General features: G+C 31.3%; 2 protein-coding genes across 5 annotated transcripts in view; both read right to left on the bottom strand.

The window, feature by feature from the left end:
• LOC113397731 (protein Wnt-7b-like) overlaps positions 1-17,112 on the bottom strand; it is a 48,956-nt gene extending 31,844 nt beyond the window's left edge. For all 4 annotated transcript variants that reach the window (XM_064218610.1, XM_064218612.1, XM_064218611.1 and 1 more), the window contains exon 1: positions 16,800-17,112. In XM_064218610.1, coding sequence (XP_064074680.1) covers positions 16,800-16,924 — 125 coding nt within the window. In that variant the 5' untranslated portion in view covers positions 16,925-17,112. The remainder of the gene's footprint in view (positions 1-16,799) is intronic.
• The window catches only part of LOC135193967 (U6 snRNA-associated Sm-like protein LSm6), a 388,927-nt gene that overhangs the window by 38,965 nt on the left and 328,152 nt on the right, over positions 1-21,810 (bottom strand). The window lies entirely within an intron of this gene.

Below are 21,810 nucleotides of genomic sequence, written 5' to 3'. Positions count from 1 at the left end.
GGTTTCCGTCTCCGCAAACTCAATTCATCCTTTCTTGGAAAAAATGTTAGCTTGTATAATAAAATTACTCAAATATTTTTAGTTTTGCTACTTAATAAATTTAAGTTACATGTTAAAATTACTTTGATTAATAAAGCGTATTACTAATTACATAAAGGATCATGTAACGGAAAAGAGTAACTGAGACTGAGTTTCTTGCCGGTTCTTCTCAGGGAATGTTCACTCTCAACCAGTGGTAGGTTTAATTTAATTTAATCATGCAAAATGAAAACCTTCTCCGCAAAGGGAGAGGAGACCTTAGCCAAGCAATGGGAAATTTACAGGCTGCTAATGAATGAAATGAATGAAAAATGCAAAATGACGATTCAAAAGTGCTCGCAAGAGCTTACTTGAATAAAGTATATTTTGATTATGAGACAAATTAATTCGAGCGTAATATAATTGGCCAAATATTTCGTTTATATTTATAGAGTCGTTAATAAAATAAATTTATGGGTGTGCCAATTATATAATAATGATTGTAATATTTACATGACGATTCATATAATATTATTTTGGTAGTAGCTTTACGCGCGTTGAATTCTTTACGGTTTTGATTTCTACGTAATTGAATGGCCGAAAAATTTCGTTTAAATAATATGGTATTGCCAATGTCCGTTGACTTTGCCATGTCAAGTAACTTATTGCAAACAATGATCTGATATGACTCGCGCGCAATCTACTGTATTGTGCGTTGATAGAATGATGTCGGAAACGATTTAAACTGCACAAAGTTGTAAATCAATTGGATAAATGACGCGAGGATGTATACAATACGAAGACAAAGAAGCTTTAATATTTACACTTATTCCACCGCGAACTTCCACAGCAGTTTGGTGGATACACGTGTTGTGGAAATTCATCTTTCAAATGAACCACACTATGTTTTTCCTTAAAGGCGACCGAGATTAATTAAAATAAAAAATAGCAATGCTGTCCAACCGTTTCTATATCAGTCGAGTCGCCGGTTCAAAATATTTTTTACGTATTTATATTATATAAAATTACTTCTGTCATTATAAAAAATAGCTGAACAAGGATGTGATACAAAAATATTTCCACGCCTGTGAATTATTCTTGTAAATAAATAAAAATTAACCACATTTAAGCTCAGTGGTCCGGATTATAAATTCTCGTGCTCTACGCACTGGGTCAACTTGGCGTTATTGTTTAGGATTCAACGAAAATAAATTGAATATTACAATTAAAACGCAATTCATTCTATATATTATATATTGCATATTCATTATATCTTGCTAATTAAGAATAATGGTCAAGATTTAAAAATATATATCAGTAAGGTACAGTCAGCATCTAATATTATATTTTATATTACAAAAAAAAAATTATAAATTTTATTCTTATAGCCTGTTTTCCTTTTTTTAATTAAATTTTAAATAAATATATTAGGTTATTTAAAAAGGTATTTAAAACATACTAATGAATTTAGCTTCTTAACACGTCATTTGTTATTAAAACTTAGTGTTACGAGACTAGCACTAGCCTCCATACGGAGCTACGTCATAGGATATTATAAATATATACAATTATTATTGTAATTAATTGATCAATAATTTGTACACCTTTAGTTAATATTATTTTATGGGATAACATTTAATACTGGCATGTAACACTATTTCTTATTTTAAAAATGATTGAGCTGTCATAAGGAAAACAATTGGATGATTGTGAGGGATTGTAAAGACATATAGAGAGATTGGAGCATCATTGTAAAAAACATAATTTTATTTTGCCATCCCGAACTACTGAAATTATACTTGCTAATTAAGAATAATGGTCAAGATTTAAAAATATATACCAGTAAGGTACAGTCAGCATCTAATATTATATTTTATATTACAAAAAAAAATTATAAATTTTATTCTTATAGCCTGTTTTCCTTTTTTTAATTAAATTTTAAATAAATATATTATGTTATTTAAAAAGGTATTTAAAACATACTAATGAATGTAGCTTCTTAACACGTCATTTGTTATTAAAACCTAGCTTTTTAAATAAGTAGAGAGTATCATCAACTCTATCACAAAACTACCACCACGTTTTGACACCAGTTTATATGAACTCGCTATTTAATTGTCTAAAATTAATTTCTCAAATCTAGATTAATAGATTCTGACCGTACATTCGTCATGACACCTCGTTACATAAATTCATCTACCTTGTCTATGCCTCTGTTTTATGCCCAGCAGGGGGTCTACCTGACCCCAATAACAGTTCACTGCCTTAAGCAGCCTGACCTAATTTCTAAATGACTATGATCATAAATCATTAATTAATTATCTTCCAATAATGTTCATAATTTATCATTTCCAATTTTAGACGATTTATCTTATGCAAAACAGACACACACACAATTAACTTCTATGAGAGGATATTTTAATTGGTACCAACTCTGATTAGTTATTGCGTAAATTTTAATATATAAACGATAATTCTATTTCGTTCTCGATTTTCGCGAATGATGAATCAAATAAATGTATTGATTGGGTTAAATCTTCGTATTGGATTTTAAATATGAAATAAAGTTTAATTAAAAAATTGTGACAAATCCTTCGAAGGGTTATTCATTGTTTGCGATTCAATTATGTCATGTAATTTTTAACGATGTGTGATTTCTGCAGCAGCGGCTACTTTAAAAGGAGTTTGCTAAATGTCTAGGGCATATAGAGCACAGAGTTTGCAAAAACACAGGTTCGCTCTCAGCTGCGACAGTCTCGTAATCTTCTCCAATCTCCAATCTTCTTGAATGGCAATGCGACGCGATTAGAGTCTTCGGGTGGCGAACTAACGATTTTAAGCTCCGAGCTGCTACTAAGATGTTTTGGAAAATTAAACCTAAAAACATCTGTTTTGTTTCGATGAAGCAGGTGGCCACGAGACCAGCGAGGAAGTCCAGTAATTAGGAATATTTGTAAGCATATGATCTCATGTCTTTGTATAATATTCATATTAATAATTAGGTATATCAATAATTGTACAAAATTGAATATCATTTTTTGATATAATTTGAAATATTGGCTTATAATTGAGTATAAATAATATTCTCATTAATATTCGGTATAAATATGATATTATATAATTAAAGCAATAACTGACATAATATAACTGAATCGTGATAAGAAAATGAAGTAAATGTAACGTAATAAGCATCAGAATAACTTAAAAACTATTATATGTAACTCATAAACAAACACACATATGCAATCAAAATAGTAATCCTGGATCTTATATTGTCATGCTGCCTTCAGGCAGAACAAGGAAAATGCAAGCATAGTAGCATAGTATAGTATAGTTTGATATACTCAATCAAGACGATAGATAGGTACACCAAAGGCACGGACAACGCTTCTATGGAAAATTGTGAGCTTAAATTAAAAAATGTAGTATTATTCTCAGTTAAACCCAATAACAGTCAGTGGAAAAAGGTCTCAATTGACCGACTTTAAAAAGGGACTCTATAGGCTATACCTCAGGAAGGTTTTTGTAAAATATTCCTTTTATTCATTTATAGATAAAAATTTGCTGACATCAGTAGAAATTCCCCTTATAATCGTGATCGTGTTCGTCACACGTGACGTATTAATATATTAATCACGTTAAAAAGCGCTGAGCCGTTCATATTTCTTAAAAGTCTGACATTTATCCTTACTATTTCTGGTTATAGTTCTGATTAGGCGCACGCGAGAGGCAAGATTATCTATCTATATATATTTATATAATATCGTATATCTATGATTTTGAATAGACTAAGACATGAATTTACTGTAACATAGACACGAATAAAAATATCAAAGCTAAAAAAACATGCGGTTTATTTTATTGAATATGAGAAAGTATGATTTTGACGACAATCACAAAATGAACTATTTTACTAAATGCGAAATTTTTAGGGTGTGATGTTTGTTACTCTTTCACGCAAAAACTACTGAATAGATTTGAATGAAACTTTTCAATAACATAGCTTATACAGCAGAATAACCCTTTTCGCTTTCTATGTTTATTGAATGCACGCTACTTAAATGTACCTCTTAATGCGTAACCGCTGAACCAATTTAGATAAAAATGGATCTCGAGATAGTTTAAGTCCCGGGAAAGAACATAAGATAGGTTTTATTACCGAAATCATTGCTAAGAGGGTGAAAAGGGGGTGGAATTTGCTATAGGAGCGAGATTATTAACTTTTTCCTATAACAGAAAAAGTTTCATCACGTATATAAGTTTTAAATTTCTATATTACTAAGACATTACTAAATTCAAATCAAATATTCTCGAATGAATGAAGTCTCTATGACTAACAATATATAACCAGGGCCGCAAGTCGCCCGTAACAACTAGTATGACTATATTATCGTAAAATTACCCTAATGTTCTGGTAATTTGTAGTATTACAAGACTCGGTCTTGTTTACATAAATCAAGGGAGCTATTTTAATGAGATTCGATAATTCCATATATCGTTCTAATGATAATATATCGTGCGTTCGAAACAGATACATTCCATTGTATAATTCCACTTGGTTCTTGGATTCGATTGCGGTTTTACGTTTAACTTTGTTTCAATATTAATTTATACACAAAAAAAATATATAATCTTTTAATCAATTTATATATATTATTTATATACATTACGAGTAATTGGGATAGCGAGTACAATATACTTTTTTCTATATCTAATTAAAGTTGAATAAGAAATAAGCTTTAAGAACATTTTCTGCAAAATAATAAAATCAAAAACGTTAATGTTTTTGTCTATCATCGTAATATGAATTTTGACATAAAATTATTAAACACTAAATGTTGACCGCGGTTTCGCTTGCGTTTTAGACATAGAAAGTATCCCTTAAATTCAAGCTTGCTAAACACAGAATTTCATCAAATACCGTTCGGTGGTTTGGCTGCGAGAGCAACAGACATACAGACTTAATTTACCATTTATAATGTTAGTATACATTAAAATAAATTTTATGCGTTTTTTCATTGCTTAATTTACGTATTTCTTAATGAAATATAAATATCATAAATTTATATGTAAAATTTATCGTGAAATTAGTCATCAGTAGGAACGCAAATTGTTTTAAACAAATAATTAATTACATTTATTCAAATGTAATGTTCAAACAACAATATATATTCAATATAAAATAATTATTGTATGTATGTATGCCCAAAGTGGAATAAACTTTTATTTCATGCAATATGCTATCAGGAATTTCTTCCACATGTTTCGTATACTTCGAGACCACCGCATCTTCGTTCCAGCTAATAAGTCTTATTTATTTTATTTGCCTCAATGGCTGAATTCTTTGAAGATTGGATTATTTGCATGCTTACGTCCGGCGACCGTGAGGAATTTCTGGACGACTTTGACTATAGAAATATTCTCTTTGTCTAAACCGATCGAATCGGGAATCTCGAACGGGATTTTTCGTATGACAGATGAGTTTTTTGATAATGTGGTCGTAAAATTTAATGGTCCCTTAGTTATTTAGTCTAGAATTTATAAGTGGCCTTTTTATTTCAAATATTTTTATTAATAGGAATTCTTAAGAGAGCCCTTTTTAATATTTCGAACAAACATATTTTATTTAACTAACAATAAATAGCAAACTACAATGAATATACATTTTGTTTAAGGGGAGACCTTGGTGGCCATTCCGTCTGGGTTAGTATTACTCGTAACATGTTCTACCAACCAATACCAATTCAATTCAATCCAATTCATCATAATAAATATAATGTATTTTAAATAACGTGACCAAACAAAAATCTCATATTACAGACGGCGTCACGTAGTCTAAGTTTTATTTAAAGAATACTTTACATAAACATGTAGTTGTTAAACGTATATAATTGCAAATATTGATGAACGGACACGTAAACTACATGGTCGGCCTATGTATATTCTTAGTGATAAATGTATATAAGAGTATATTTATAATAATTTAATTAATATAATGTCTATAAAAGTAATTTTTCATATGAAAAGATATACGACCTCATAACTACAAAGGATACATATAATAACGTAATGACGCTCTGTCCACGTTCCCCAGACCGTGTCGCATTGTACGTATGTCCATCCGGCCAGTAATGATATACTATTATCGTGTATCCAGTTACCGACTACTTTTTGTAAAGCAATAAGCGACATTTTTACTTGTGTCAGTCAGATGTCACCGTTAACTTTTTTTTTTTTTGTATTTGTAACGAGTTCGGAAACTTTTATAAGGTACGTCTCTATAGCAAGTTAGTTTGTGACTAATATTTTAGGACGAGGAAAAAAAATGTTGATGGTTTGAAGATAATAGAGATTGTAAATTTATAATAATTTCAAGGGGTTTGCTTTTGTCTATTTCGATTATGTTTGTAAAGAAAATCATAAAATTATCTTCGTTGTATGAAGGAGAATACCCATCAAGGTATGGACTCCCCGTCCAGTGTTGCTTCAAATGCAAAGTTGTTTTCTATCAAAACATATTATCTGATAGCCATAAAAATTAATCAAAGTATTATTTTAGTCTTGAAGTATGAGAAAAAACAGTGTCAAAAATGGTTATGTTAATTACTGAACAAAACTTTCTAAAATTATAATATTAACCTATACAAATTTGAAATGATAGCTATTTGCATAAGGTTGTTAAATATATATTAAATTAACGAAATATATTCAAACTTTATTATCAATTAGAACCTGTTCACCCTGGATAAAAAATTGTATTCCATAACTTTTGAATCCCAATTCCACAGATTATATAAATTAAAGGTTCTATAGAGACATTATTTATAAGATTACATGTTATTATCTGTGCTCTAAAGGAACGCAATTGAAATCGTTTTAAGCTTATTACGTGAATCTAAGTATAACGTAGGCTAATGATTTCAAAAGCGTGATAATTATGAAAAGATTACAGAGGACAGGATTTATTAATGAAGCAGAGATGATTCATTTATTATATGATATTAAATGGGATAAGTTGGTGTGTTCATTTATATTCTGGGTGTTTTATTAATCTAGTTGTTGAGGTAATCCATGGCTACGTCCTTGAACTATATTTTTGGTTTATAGAAGTTGAAGTCTAACGAATATATTTGAATTTGGAAAGACTGAATTGCTCGTGAAAAAATAAAACGAGTACTGCATCATTATTTTCATCTGCATATATAATAATGTATTGATAAAAAATTCGATACTCGCTTGAGAGAAATATGTTAATAGTGACATCTCGACGCGCACTTACTGAAGTCCTCACGAGCAATGTACATATTTTACACAACTGTGACTTGACATAAAAAAAAATATCAGTATTTTAGTTTAGTTCGAAAATCGTCACGATTATTGTACACAATTAAAATATCATGTGACTATAAAACTCTATAAAAATGTTAGCCATAACACTTATAATAAAATCATTAATGGCAAAACAAATATATTTAAGTACCAAATTATCATTGTAAAACACACCGTCTCTCTAGCCGATAATTCGGTGACCATCGGATAATTTGATACATGCGTACTGTACTGTACTCTGTAACCGATGTTAAGTATTGCTCATTAAACAGTGTAACTGATGATGTCGTCCGGTTCATTTTGGTCACAGCGGCTAATCTCATGGGAGACCAACCAACTATGGAAACACAGGCTTGTGTGTGCGCAAACACACTCATAATCCGATAGGATGGATTCCAACTTCCAGAATTCCATACAATAGCTTATCTACCTTACTACAGGCGGCCTTATCGCTAAAGCAGCCATCTCTTCTAGGCACCCTTTGGGAGTGTCTAGAATACTGAAGGGACTCCCATTAACTGTTTAAATATAATATTTTTTATTAAAATGATAAGTATATTTATATTATTAAAAATGATTACATTCTAAGTAAAGTGTATGACTCAATATGTGTTATGTTATATTTGACGTTTAATAAAATAACTATTTTATTATGTAAGTGTAATTATATGTATGTTAGCCTTGTCTAGACCTTGCATTGTTCTCAGAGTAATGTTGATTACAAGCTATAACATTTGATAAGATCAATGACTTTATTTTGAAATTAATGAACCGAAAAATGTTTTTATGAGCACGTACAGTTTATATCACATTTAAGAACTTTTATAGCGTATAAAGTTTGTCTGAAATTTGTCCTTTATGTATGTGTTACTGTAGTTATTCATTTCAGTAAAGAAAAAAAAAACAAATACTTCCAAAAATTACTAAGAACATATAAATTAAATAACAAAAATTCTACGTCCATTGATAAGATATATTTTATTTTTTATACAGAGATACGTATGTATATATTTCATAGACATGGAAAATCTCGTCTACTGTCTCTGGATAAACGCATTACGCGTTTCTCCCGCATGAAGTTTATGTTGGACTCGCTGGTGCTGTGTGGATCGAAATACCCAATAAAGGCAAGCGGTTAGAGATCGCTTGTGCATGCTACAATGACGCTACTAAAGTGGAGAACATAGATACGAATTAAGCAGATTCTTAGACCACATAACACAAAAGAAAGACTCCTCTCTTTCTATGAAAAATTACAATACATATAATTCAAATAAACTGAGCAATCTATATCGCTAGAACGACAAAACAATGGATGTATTGAATTCATGCAATATTAATAGTTTTAATAAAGTTAATATATTCGTCAGGTGTAAATTATTGTAACGATTCTGTTCTCACGTTCAACGATCAAATGCCAATACAGAAACAATAAAATGTAAGATTAATTGCTTTAGTAATTTTATTTATCACTATTAATATAATGAAATGTTTTGTTACGTTTTGTATTCGTTATTTTAGTATCCGTTTTGTTTAAATACGCATTAGTATAAGTTTGGTTTACGAATTTGTTTTTTGATAATTCGGTCTTAGAAAGACTTAAGTGATTTAATTTCAGTAAAACATAGAGTATTATGTTGCTATGTATTTTAAAACGAAATCCCGCCGATCGCGTCTGACTGCCTGTCTATTTGAATATGATTAACTCAAAAACTATCGAACGCTTCATGAGATTGTAGTCAATGGTTTGCGATTCATGAGCAAGGTTTAAGTGTATAAATGAATGAGTATAATTTATTGAAATTTACGAAATATCTTCGAAAAATATTCGCGTGCTGTGCGTAATCCAATAGAGTTTTATGAAATACGTTTTATGTAGATCCTTACTCTACTATCTTAACCGATTATTGTAGGTTAAAACCCAGACAAGCACCATTTTCATGTGCTTAATTTGTATTTATAATTCGTGCGGTGCAAGAAAACGTCGTGAGGAAACCTGCATGTGTGTAATTTCTGTGAAATTGTGACGGAGATGTGAATCTAACAATCTTCATTGGAGTAGCGTGGCTGTATATGCATAGATTTTGACATAAACATAAATTACATACGATATTTAGTTTTACATGTTTTACGTTTGATTAGCACGAGTTGGGGGATTAATTTTCCATAATAACGATCGTTCATTCATTCAGTCATTCGAATAAACTTTGATAATTGTATCGGGTCGCTATTAAATCGTTTAATATTGTTAAGAAACATTTTGATTAAGATAATAAGCTTGTGAAACAATAAAGCAAAACTAATCGTTTTCGCCTTAAACGTTATGCGTTAACAATGCTTACGTTTGAATTTACATTTAAATTTGAACGCGTTTAATTTATTTTAAATGCGTCGTTAAATGTCAAACGGTTGGTGCCGACCGATTAAGTGGGGAACTCTTCAGCTTAGCTAACTGGAAGGAACTATAGAAAGTCGAAATCCTCTTATTGGAACCATTATTTTATTCAAGGATGTAGGGAAGGATTATGATTGGTTTATTTTTTTATGTTAGTAGTTGCTTGCTGGTTATATGCTTTTGTACTGATACTTACATAAATGATTCTTTGTATATTATAATTGATATTTGAATATATTTTCAACACCAAATATCGTTATTGCTGAAATTGTCGCAGAAAATTCAGATACTAAAACGAAAGCCAGATGGAGCGCATGTAACATAAAAGTGAAGCAACAAAAGTGAATACATAATCATAAGCGAATACAAATTCATGGTAGTGTGTGTAGTATAAACGATTTGTTAATACGTCATTAGTAATTAATAATTAAAGTGATAGCACTTTTGACATATTAACAAAACGTCGCGTCGTTTTGCACTTCACTCACCATATATTCTACCACTACATAATATGGTAATACTGAGTAACTACTGAGTTTCTTGCCTGTTCTTATCGGTAGAATCTACATTCCGAAACGGTGGTAGGTTCACTTAGTATAGTTTTGTAGAATTACTAGACTAGACTAGTCTACTAGAATACAGTATATATTGATGTTGATTTCGTTTTGCCGGTGTAACTACAGGTACATAAAACCAAACACCTTAGTTCCCAAGGTTGATCGGGCATTAGGACGAATTGTCAAATTTAATAAGGCGCCAACGTGTAAGGCAGTGGTGACCACTTACCATCGTATGGCTAATTTGCCTGTCCGCCTTTAATTTTATAAAAAATAAATAAAAATTCAAACCACAGTCGTTTGTTTTCTTAAAAATGTAGACAAAATAATTATATATTTATATATTAAAACTAAGGTACGATAAACATTCGTCTACGTTATATGAGTCAGATTAGCTTTAGGAATGTTCGTCCGAATTTTTTTTTCGCTCGGTAAGATTTGATGGGTTCTTAGAAAACCGAGATTTAAATAAGAAATTGTCTGGTTAAGGATGTTTTTAAAATATTATGGCGCCGTTTCTTTAAAATTACGCTTTAAGTTTTTCTAAAACGACTCAAGTTAGGAAGTTTCTTATATTTTACAAGTATATGTAGGGTACTTTCGATAGTGGAAAATTATGAAATTTTATAAAAATTAAAATATATGCAGAAATATACTTAAATATTCTGATTTTGAGTCATAAAAGCACAAGATTTTTTTATTATATTGAAATTAAAAGACGTCATTTTTTACTCTGTAGATCTAAATCACGTGATCTAAACTAACACGAGCCGCCATGGTGTGACGTCATATAGACAAAAACTGTCATTTCAATATAATCTGGCACTTTGATAAATAACTATTCTGGAGTTTTAATGTTAGTACTTGTACACTACACACTAGTGATAGTGATTATAATACATTATTTTCCCAAAAAGCACCAAATATATACCGTAATATACGGTATATATATAGTATATACGGTATATATAAAGGTATATATAGCTGTCAACGTTGATGAGTGCCGGTCGTACACAAACAACTGTCGTTTTTATCAATATTCATTTTTACTAAAATGAAATTTAATTTAATTTTATGGTAAGAAAATGTGTTTATTTTGGCGAAACATATTTTTTTGAGGCTTTTTATTAGGAAAATCAACAATTTGAAGTAGTTTTTTGAACATAGTAGAATTATTATTACTATTAAGTTATCTATTTGCTCACAGATCTTTATAAAATAAAAATAAAAAAAAAAAATTGTTGTACTTGCGAATTCGTATTTTATTAGCATTTATTAAAGTAAAAGAAAAAACAGTGCATAAGCCCCCAAAAAGGACACTGTACGCGTTACATATACTTAACATTAGAGAAAACTTTTTAAATTGTTGATAAAATACTTTTTATAGTTATAATTATCGATTCAAATTATTCATTAAATAGCATTCCATATTCGTAAGAACCTACTTACGATGCATATGAATTTCATCACAGATAGTAATTTAACTATCGTGACTGCATATATCTAGCACGTCATTCCCACGCCATCAATATCGATACTTGACTGACAGCACTAATCAAGCTGGACATCCATTTACATATAACTTCGCGTTTACGTTACCCACATCAGTAAATGATGTACTGAATTAAACGTTAACGCTGACGTTTGCCGAAAATAAACTTATCGTCGTGGGTTGATGGGAGGAGTTGAGTTCCGAATCGAAGTGATCAGTTGTCATTTCCTAAACGATTGCTATTGCAAATTGTACTTTAAGTTAAAGGCGTAGGGTTTAATTTATATTATAAAGGAGGATGGAAGGTAATTTCACATTAAGTGGTTATGGCAGCTTTAAAGGATTGGCAGTAATAATGGGTTTGATCGCATCAAGTTACGTTCAGAAATAACACGGTATCACTGTTTATTTTGCTATTGACGCATCGATTATTTTATGAAATAAAGTAAATACTTGTTCTATGTATTGCTACGTTGAATCTATATTAATATTATTTATATGAAAGTCGTCTATTTGTCTGTCTGTTTGTTGCTCTTTCACAGTCTAACCACTCAACCGAATTAGATCAAATTTGGTACAAAGCAAACTTCAACTCTAAGGAAGGACAGTGGCTACTTTTTCTTGTATAACACCTTAATATAAAATACAAAAACCAATTTTAGATATTTGAATGTTTTAATTTTCTGAGGTCGCAAATTAGAAAAAAGGGTAATGGAATTTGATTGAACGTATGGGCATATATCACTAAAGTGAGGGGCTTCGAAATAAAAAGAACGCTTCAACAGCAAACAAACTACGTTATTTTTAACTCTTCGTTGGAAATATATGATGATGACCCGACTGATTTCGATCACACAGTCAAACGGAGAATAGACAGTTGACTGCAGAACGTAAGTAATGATGAAGATTATATATTGTAGTTAATAAATTATTCTAAAAACACAAGCGTATTCTACTCATAACATTTGTGACTATCTGCTACTACCAAATAGAGTTCAGGCGCAGGACTAAGGGCTTAATGGTTTTAAAGCTCGTGAGTGTCAATACAGTCAACTTCTAACCTTCGGACTGCTTCTGGGAACTTCTTGACAGATAAAATATTTAGTGGCCCGATGTTGTTTTTAAACCCAGGACCGTGACACTTTCTGCTTTTTATGGTCGACTAATGAGGTTCGATCAAAATTAAAATAATAATTCTAGAAAGAAGTGTCAAAGAATTTGCCATTGAAAAATTTTGAAAAAAGAACCGGAAATAAAATCGGATTATCCGTTCAATCAGGACCATTCCATAGAACCTTGAAACTTACTTCGAACTTAAGATCACTCAGAAAGAAACAAAAATAAAACATTTGACATTCGTGTAACGTTCTCTGTGCAAGAGTCGATAAAAAATCATAATTGGCCGCCTCGTATAAAGTCTTAACGCAAACCGAAAACGGACTCGTTTACGTTAAGCCCATTTAAAAACGTCAACCGAGTTTATTACCATTCAAGTCGCATGTAAGCTTAATAGGTTTTGATGTTCATAAAGATTTTGATTGCCTGTTTGTTTTTTTGTTTGTATTGAAAATTCGTTTTGTGCGGTTCGCCTTATATTTTCGTTTTATTGAACATAATTACGGGGTACCTGTTATTATCATATCATAATCTTTTGTTGAAAAAAAAAGGCTTCATTTTTATTTTGCGTCAATCTTTGATGATGATTTAACATGATGTATGGTTACGATAATTTGGCATTTATGTTAGTTACGCTATAATATGTTATACTGGTGATTTATTCATTAATTTTTATATGAAATATGGATCCAACCTTCCTTCTTGTAATGATGTTTGCTTTATATGACCATATTTTTTTTCCTTAATAATAAAACTGTATTTATAATAATATAAGCAAGCGATAGCTCAAAAATTCCTACTTCTATATCTTCTGTTCTCTTACGATGCATGTTTTGAGCTCTAACTACGCTGTTGCACAGGTTGCGGATTTGTCGGACATGTAACAGAATTGAATCGAGTTTTCCTTCAGCGCTGAGCATAAGATGCATGAATGCTTAAAAGCGCTTGGGCAGATTTGATCCACAATGTCCAATCAAGTTTTAGGTATGTACTATCACGGAAAAAATGATTTTATTTTTTTACATTACATTAACAGCCTGTAAATTTCCCACTGCTGGGCTAAGGCCTCTCCCTTTGCGGAGAAGGTTTGGAGCATATTCCACCACGCTGCTCCAATGCGGGTTGCTAGAATAAACATGGGGCAGAATTTCGTTGAAACCTGCATGTGTCTACACATGCAGGTTTCCTCACGATGTTTTCTGTCACCGCCGAGTACGATTAATTATAAACACAAATTAAGCACATGAAAATTCAGTGGTGCTTACCTGGGCTTAAACCCGAAATCATCGGTTAAGATGTACGCGTTCTAACCACTGGGCCATCTCGGCTCATTTTATTTTTAATTTTGTTTAATTAAAGCATAAACCTATTTATTAACTTTATGCGCCATTACCGTTGCTAGCATTTTTATAGAGATGAGATAAGAACAAGTTTATTTCGCATTTTTCAAACGAAATATTTTTATATTCATTCGTTCGCCTACGTGGAATTTGTTTTTTTTTCTGAAATTTGAAGTTAGAGGAGCAAATGGGCACATGATAAGAAGTAAATTTTTTTATTACAATATACTGTATACGTCCGACATAGTTTATCCAATCTTGCATAGTAATAGCGTAAGCTGATTTTTTGCACGTAGAATATCTGTTATGGGCTTATTTTGAAGAGCTCCAGTCGTAGATATGCAGAAAATTAAAGAGGATTCTTGATGGAAATTTATTAAATTGTTACGATTTAACAAATATTTATTAGAGAGCGGATAAAAGTTACTGGCCGGGTAGAGAGCATCGCTATGGCTGTTTAAAAAACATATGTTAAACGTGCGAACAGATGTCGTCAGTTTACAATGAAATTAAATCAAAACAAAACGTTTCATAGGTTTCGAAATTCCTAAAAATCTGTTGAATAAACGCGATGTTTCGCGGGCGAGTTGTTGAAACTTTGATATTCATTATTATTGCCGTGAAGTTTTCTGGCATAATGTTATCAACATACAACAGCGTGACTTATATCGGAAATTTGTTAAAAAAGGCATAGGATTACTGCTTTTAATAAAATTTCTTAAACATGCTCTTTTAATTTTCCTTATGAAGTACGTCGGTTTTTCAAACTACGCTGCAATAATTTTATAAGAAAATATATGACAAGAGTACTTACTTGATTGATGGGCCTAACTTGATTAATGGATACTCACTCGTGTATATCACCCGTGAAATAATGAAATCCGGATATACAGTGATTGAATATTAATGCGTATATATTATAAAAGGTTTTAATTATTTTCGTCAATGTCGTATATCACATCGAAACAGTTCAAGATAGTGTTCAGCGGTGAGTTTCGTGTCTGTTTTTAAATAGTTGTGTTGTCAAAGTCCAGTTAATCGACTGTTTAAATTTGTTTACTCCGGTCGTTTATTTTATTTTCACGTCTCAGTATGTGTCAGCATGTAACCATGTTTTTAAACAAGTTCCACCAGACCGATTGAGGTGAAATTTTGCACACTCTTTTGGTGCTACTGGCAACAAAATTTAGTATACTAAAAATTATATTTATTTTAAACTTGTACCTTGTCAACTATTATGTTTTTTTGGCTGTATATTTTGTGCATTAGTCTATCTTGTAAGATATGCAGCCACTACTTTAATTTTATTTATACCGTTACCTATATTCAAAATAAATTATCAGTAAATAAAAATGTATTTAAAAATATATGTATATATATTGAGAAAGTATAAATTAGTTCATGTTTTTATCACTCGTGACAAATATTTGTATGATACGTACAGTTATTCTAGAATCTGAGCTAACTTTTTCTTGTGTCAATACACACAAAAAATGTAACGAATTTTAGTTTTTATGTGAAATATTTTTCGAAAATATATATCGCGATAATGAGATACGGAGTGTTGGGGTCAATTCTACTAACATATAAGGTACAATACGTTCTTGACACTATTCCAACTACGACTTCTCACAAACCTCAGCATAATCATAACTGAGGGCCAATTCTACATATTTATATCGGCTACGATACTGCAATTGGATTGTTGTTAGTGCAATATGAAAACTAGTGAATTGCTGCGATTACATTTCGATTCGATTGCTATAAAGTAATAATTTGTTAGTAGAATGATTCATTATCAATTATGTAAATACAAAACGAGGTGCAAAAATTGAATAAGGAAACAGTTGGAAAAACGTATACAACTTACCTTTATAATATAAAGACAAATCTAAGCGGACATATTTATTTTAACGGATTAAAAGTTTCTATGTGATTTCAAAGCCATATAAAAAAACAAAATGGCGGCAGAAGAACATGCGTGGAAATCAAACACTTTGGCTATCTAGGAATTTTATTTACTGTTTTTGTAAAACCTTCTTAAAATCACCACCGACTATAAATTGCTTTAATTAATGTGTCACTCATCGTTCAGATTGGAACACTGCGAGACAAAGTATTGCTGTTTGATTGGTGTCAATGATATTTAAATATTAACTTACTTAGTGGCAGAGCTTTGTGCAAGCCAGTCTGGGTAGATACCACCCGCTCATCAGATATTCTACCGCCAAACAGCAGTACCCAGTGTTGTTGTGTTGCGGTTTGAAGTTTACATGAGCCAGTGTAACTACAGGCCCAAGGAAGATAACATCTTAGTTCCCAAGATTGGTGGCGCATTGGCGATGTAAGGAACGGTTAATGTTTCTTACAGCGCCAATGTCTATGATGAGGCACTGGCCACCACCGTCCATAATAGCGCAAAAAAAGTAAAAAATGGTAGAAAAAAAAAGCCACGAAAGCAGCCAAACCTGTTATAACATACAAAATACATAACTATTTAAGGTTTCTTGCAGTTTGGACCAAATAATTATCCTTAGAAATAATCAACTTACCTGACAGACAGAAGTATAATGAAGGGCACGAGAAAAAATACAAGTCTCGTTGTTATCAGGAAATTTTGTCCAGTTTTAGTCGACGCGCGTACAACTGGGCCCGCGCGACGCACGCATTCCAACATGGCTTCACATCCTAATTATTTGTTTCGATTTTATCTCCTTAAACACATATTCACTGACACTTTTTAGTCGAGATCTTTTTTGTTTTTAACCACTGCGCATTTAGCATTATTTTTTGTCGCTCACAAGAACACTGTTTTGGTTTATTGAACGAATTAAAAAAAGGTTTAACTGTGAAGGTTTTAATTGATTTTTTTTAAAACTAATTTCGTTTTTTTTTCTTCTGAGAGTCAAAATATTTGTTTAAATGAGTGCTTATATCGATTGCTAATACTTTGTGGTTTGGTTTAATATTTGTACATAATTAGGTGCTTATTTAGTTGGTAATTTGTATAATTAATAAATGTTAGGGAAAAACATACATAGGCACACAGGATCAGATCATTTACGACGCATTTTTCACGTATTCTTAATACAAAAAAATTTAAAATATAACTCAATAAAAGTATATATTATACATATATATACTCAATAAACAAACTTTAAAAATGTAGAAATGTTTGTATTTATAATTCATTTTTGGTAACCATCATTTTTCGGATGCAGTGAATCAGCAGCCTGGTGGAATATGTTCCTTCTTCTTAAAAGGAAAGAAGACTTTAGTGGAGTATGTACATATTGTTACTTATATTTAACATTACGTTATTTTTTCAATATATAAAAAAAATCTTGTTTTTCAGTTTCAATGTAAAAAAATCGTTTAGTCTGTGTATAGAAGAATTATGTAGTTTAATTTTTTATTTAAAGCTCTTTATTCTACGTAAGCAAAACAATTATTTCCATGAATATTGTAACTAAACAATAAAACATAATTTCGTGTCGGAAAGAAAAGCTTAAGCGCCACTGATGATTTGCATTTGATATCTGTGTGCGATATAAGTAGATTGAGTTATTAAGACGCATTAAGGTCTTATCTCAATGAAACGAGTTTTATGAAACCCACGCGGGCTGTGAAAAGGCATGTATTATACAAGTAATGGCCATAATTATAATATTTTTTCTGTACAATTGTTTTGTATTATTGATAGATTTGGTCCGGTTGCTGGAAAATGTGGATTTTTACCGAGGATTGTAGGTTTCAATATAAACAATTTAATTATTTGATTTATTTTTAAATATTTTTACCGGTTTATTTTTTATGGTGAAAAATAGTAAGCACTGAACTTCTTCTCGGTATAAATTACTTTCCGAACCGGCAGTAGCTTTATATTTGATTCGAAATTGTAACATGACGATTCAAAAATACTTTTATGAGCCCACTTGAATAAATAATATTTTTGATATTTTTTCGATTTTATTTTAGTGCCGTGTGTAGTATAATACAATTGAAGATCGATTTTTTAATATCTCAGCTATGTTATGCACTACTAATAATAATATTATATATAAATTTAATAAATAAATAAATTATAGATATTTTTGACAGAAACAGCTACAAACATACAATATAAACATATATACATATATGTTTGTATTGTATGTATATACGAGGAGGAAAAGAAAACTAATAACATCTAGTTTCCAATTTCGCAAGGTCAAAGTCAATTCTTGACTAACATATCTTTATTAATAATACAAAACTATTCCACTAAAATACTAATATCCACTTTATTTTACATCCAGGTTTCCAATAACAGTTTCGTTAACGTTCAAACCGCCATTTTTTCGAAAATCCATAATGAATATCATAGATTAATCAAGCTCTCGACCAATGATATCGCTTCAATTCAATGTCAAATGTTGTTTATTTGGCTTTTGTCATCTTGTGGTTGGAATAGACTGTTCGTGAACAGAGCACGGTTCGAGACTATCATAAAATTAATTTTTCACTTTATTTTATTAATCCAGTGATTTTACAGACGACACAAAAAGTGACTTGTAATATTAAATTCGAGGTAGTTTTAATTGGACAGTATATTATTGATTTTAATTTAATACAACGCAAAAACTGGTGGTAATTTTCTTCCAAAGGCGGTCCCTTTTACTTGTCTCGCGGCATGATTGCTATTAATTTTGTTTGAAATTATAAATAATATAAATACAATATTGAGTGTCAAGTATCATTTGAAATAGAAACAATGTTGTATCGAATGGCGACTGTAAAATTATTTATTATACAAACAGCAATGGTCATAAAGTAATAATCGTGATTCTTGGTAAGGTAAGGTCTTGTAATAAATCAAAAAATGTAATGTTTTAAAACAAAAGATATTTTTACATGAAGCGATCTTGTTTCTGATAACGTTCCTCTACTTAAATATAAATGTACTACTTATTAATTTGCGTATCATAAATTAAAAAAAAATCCTTTACAAATTTATTTAGTCAAATATTCATAAAAATATTAGATGAAAAGACTGTATCGTGTTACACAATGTTCAAAGTAGTAAAATTGTTAAACAAATGTGTGCAGTGCAGTAATCATTGATGTATTTTTGCATAATATATTTGTTTAAAGGATGAATAAGAGTACGTAAATCTTAAGCGAACATTACGGGTTCAAATCTGGTAAGCACTGTTTTTTATATGCTTATTTTGTTTTTTATAATCGTGCGCCACGGTGAAGGAAAACATCGTCGGGAAACCTACGCGTGTCGAGTGAAATTCTACTCGGAACTGGACATATACGATTATGGATATGGACTATATTACACGCGAATACTCTTAATAAATCCTCACCAATATTATATATTATAATTAAAGTAAAGGATGGCCTCCTCTCAGTTTTTGGAGAAGGTTTGGAGCGTTCCACCGAGCTGCTCCAATGCGGGTTGGTGGATAAACATGTGGCAGAATTTCGTTGAAATTAGACACGTGTAGGTTACCTCACGATGTTTTCCTTCACCGCTGAGTACGAGATGAATTATAAACGGAAATTAAGCACATGAAAATTCAGTGGTTCTGGTCTGGGATTGAACCCGCAATCATCATTTTATCTGCAAGCGTTCTAACCACCAGTAGATCGCTCAGCAGTTAGAACGTTTGCATCTTTAACAATTAACCAGTTTTTATTAATTTAATTTTAAAATTCAAGAATATTGTACTTTTCGTTTTTGTAAGCTATGTATGACTTATGATAAAATTGTTCGACTTGCTTACTTGTATCACAAAATAATATGTCTATGTGAAGGATATTATATTAAATTTTCACTTGAAGATTACAGCACAGTAGTGTCCTAAGTGCAATATTTGCTTATTTTATTAGCGATTGTTAGCACTGAGTTGCGTGTTATGTTACGTAGGTCTCTCCGAGGCCTATGTTATAGGCATTCGTAAGATTGTTTGACCAATGAACTTAGTAGATTAAAAACTCGTACGTGTTATAATATAATTGGTGAAAGATCGCCTACTGACTTTAGTGTCAGCTCTCTCAGTAGAATATTTTACTTGGGTAGGGCTTTGTAAAATTCCGCCTTGGTAAATTTAATTACAGACCAAAGGTGATATAAGGAGTGGTTGATGTTTCTTACAGCGCCAATGTCTACGAGCGGCGGTGACCACGTACTTTTAGGTGGTATATTACATTTTTAACACTAGCAGTCTGTAAACTGCTGGGCTAAGGCCTCCTCTCCCTTTGAGGAGAAGGTCTAGAGCATATTCCACCACGCTGCTCCAATGCGGGTTGGTGGAATACACATGTGGCAGAATTTCGTTGAAATAAGACACATGCAGGTTTCCTCACGATGTATTCCTTGACCGTCGAGCACGAGATGAATTATAAACACAAATTAAGCACATGTAAATTCAGTGGTGCTTGCCTGAGTTTGAACCCGAAATCATCGGTTAAGATGCACGCGTTCTAACCACTGGGCCATCTCGGCTCCCATGGTGGTATATGCCAGTCTGATAAGAAAACGAAAAGCATACCACTGGACGATAATAGGTCATCAGCAAAACGTCAATTATGGTACCAAGTTGTATCTTTTGCGTGTGTAACTCATATTACTCTGGCTCAGCCATCCTTGACCAGAACCAGACAGTAATACAAAGGACTGATGCTTAATTTAATAATTAATTATGAGTGGGCGGAACCAATCCAGACGGTCTTGGACAAAGCCTTCCTATTTGTATAATAAAATAAGAAACACTGCTAAGAATATTATTTAATGTATTCTAATGTATGCAGTATTGATAACTTAATTAAATAAATTAATAAGTTAAACGCAATGTCTTTGCTTTGTTGCGTTAAAAAAAAACAATAACAATGTTTCTAGAAACATCCTATATAAGGCTAGTTTCAGATACAATACAAAATACTTAAACCTACACAGTCCGTCGCGTATGTTCATTAATTGTACAATGTCGAAATGTTCACATCTCCTTATCAATAGTTGACTATAAGATTAAGAGGACTTGGATAATAAACAACAGATATATCGGTTTCGACGCGATACGAGCCGTTAAACACATGATTCCGAAGCTGCTCGTAAGTCTGGAAAGGTTACGTAGTATTTAAAGTGCATAAATTGTTTAAAATTATCGTGTTCTGTGAAAATGTAATTAATTTCAACTTGTTTGTGATACATGGTTTTCTTATTTGAATGGGTTTTACATTTTTTTAAATGTGGTTTTTATTTGTGCCTAGATGGCAATGTCATGTGCGATGGAGTAAACACGGAGATTGAACGGTTCATTTGAGTAGTAGAGAGTTAGATTTAGAGTAATAGGAATAGACTTTTTATAATCCATAACCTAAGGAGCTCTATATTATTCTTTAACACAAGCAATGTCAACGAAAAGTCATATCTTAAATTTGTTAAAACTAAACCATAGAGTTAAAAGATCAGTGTTGCCAATATAATTGTACTAAAACTTACATTATGTAATTTTAAAAGTGAAATTTGTTTTTTTTTCATTACAAGAAAATAAACCATTTCTTAATGTCAAT

The sequence above is a fragment of the Vanessa tameamea genome, chromosome 23, assembly GCF_037043105.1.
Source record: "Vanessa tameamea isolate UH-Manoa-2023 chromosome 23, ilVanTame1 primary haplotype, whole genome shotgun sequence".
NCBI lineage: Eukaryota > Metazoa > Arthropoda > Insecta > Lepidoptera > Nymphalidae > Vanessa > Vanessa tameamea.
Note: the sequence above shows the minus strand (reverse complement) of the source record. Positions and strands in the feature narration are given on the sequence as shown.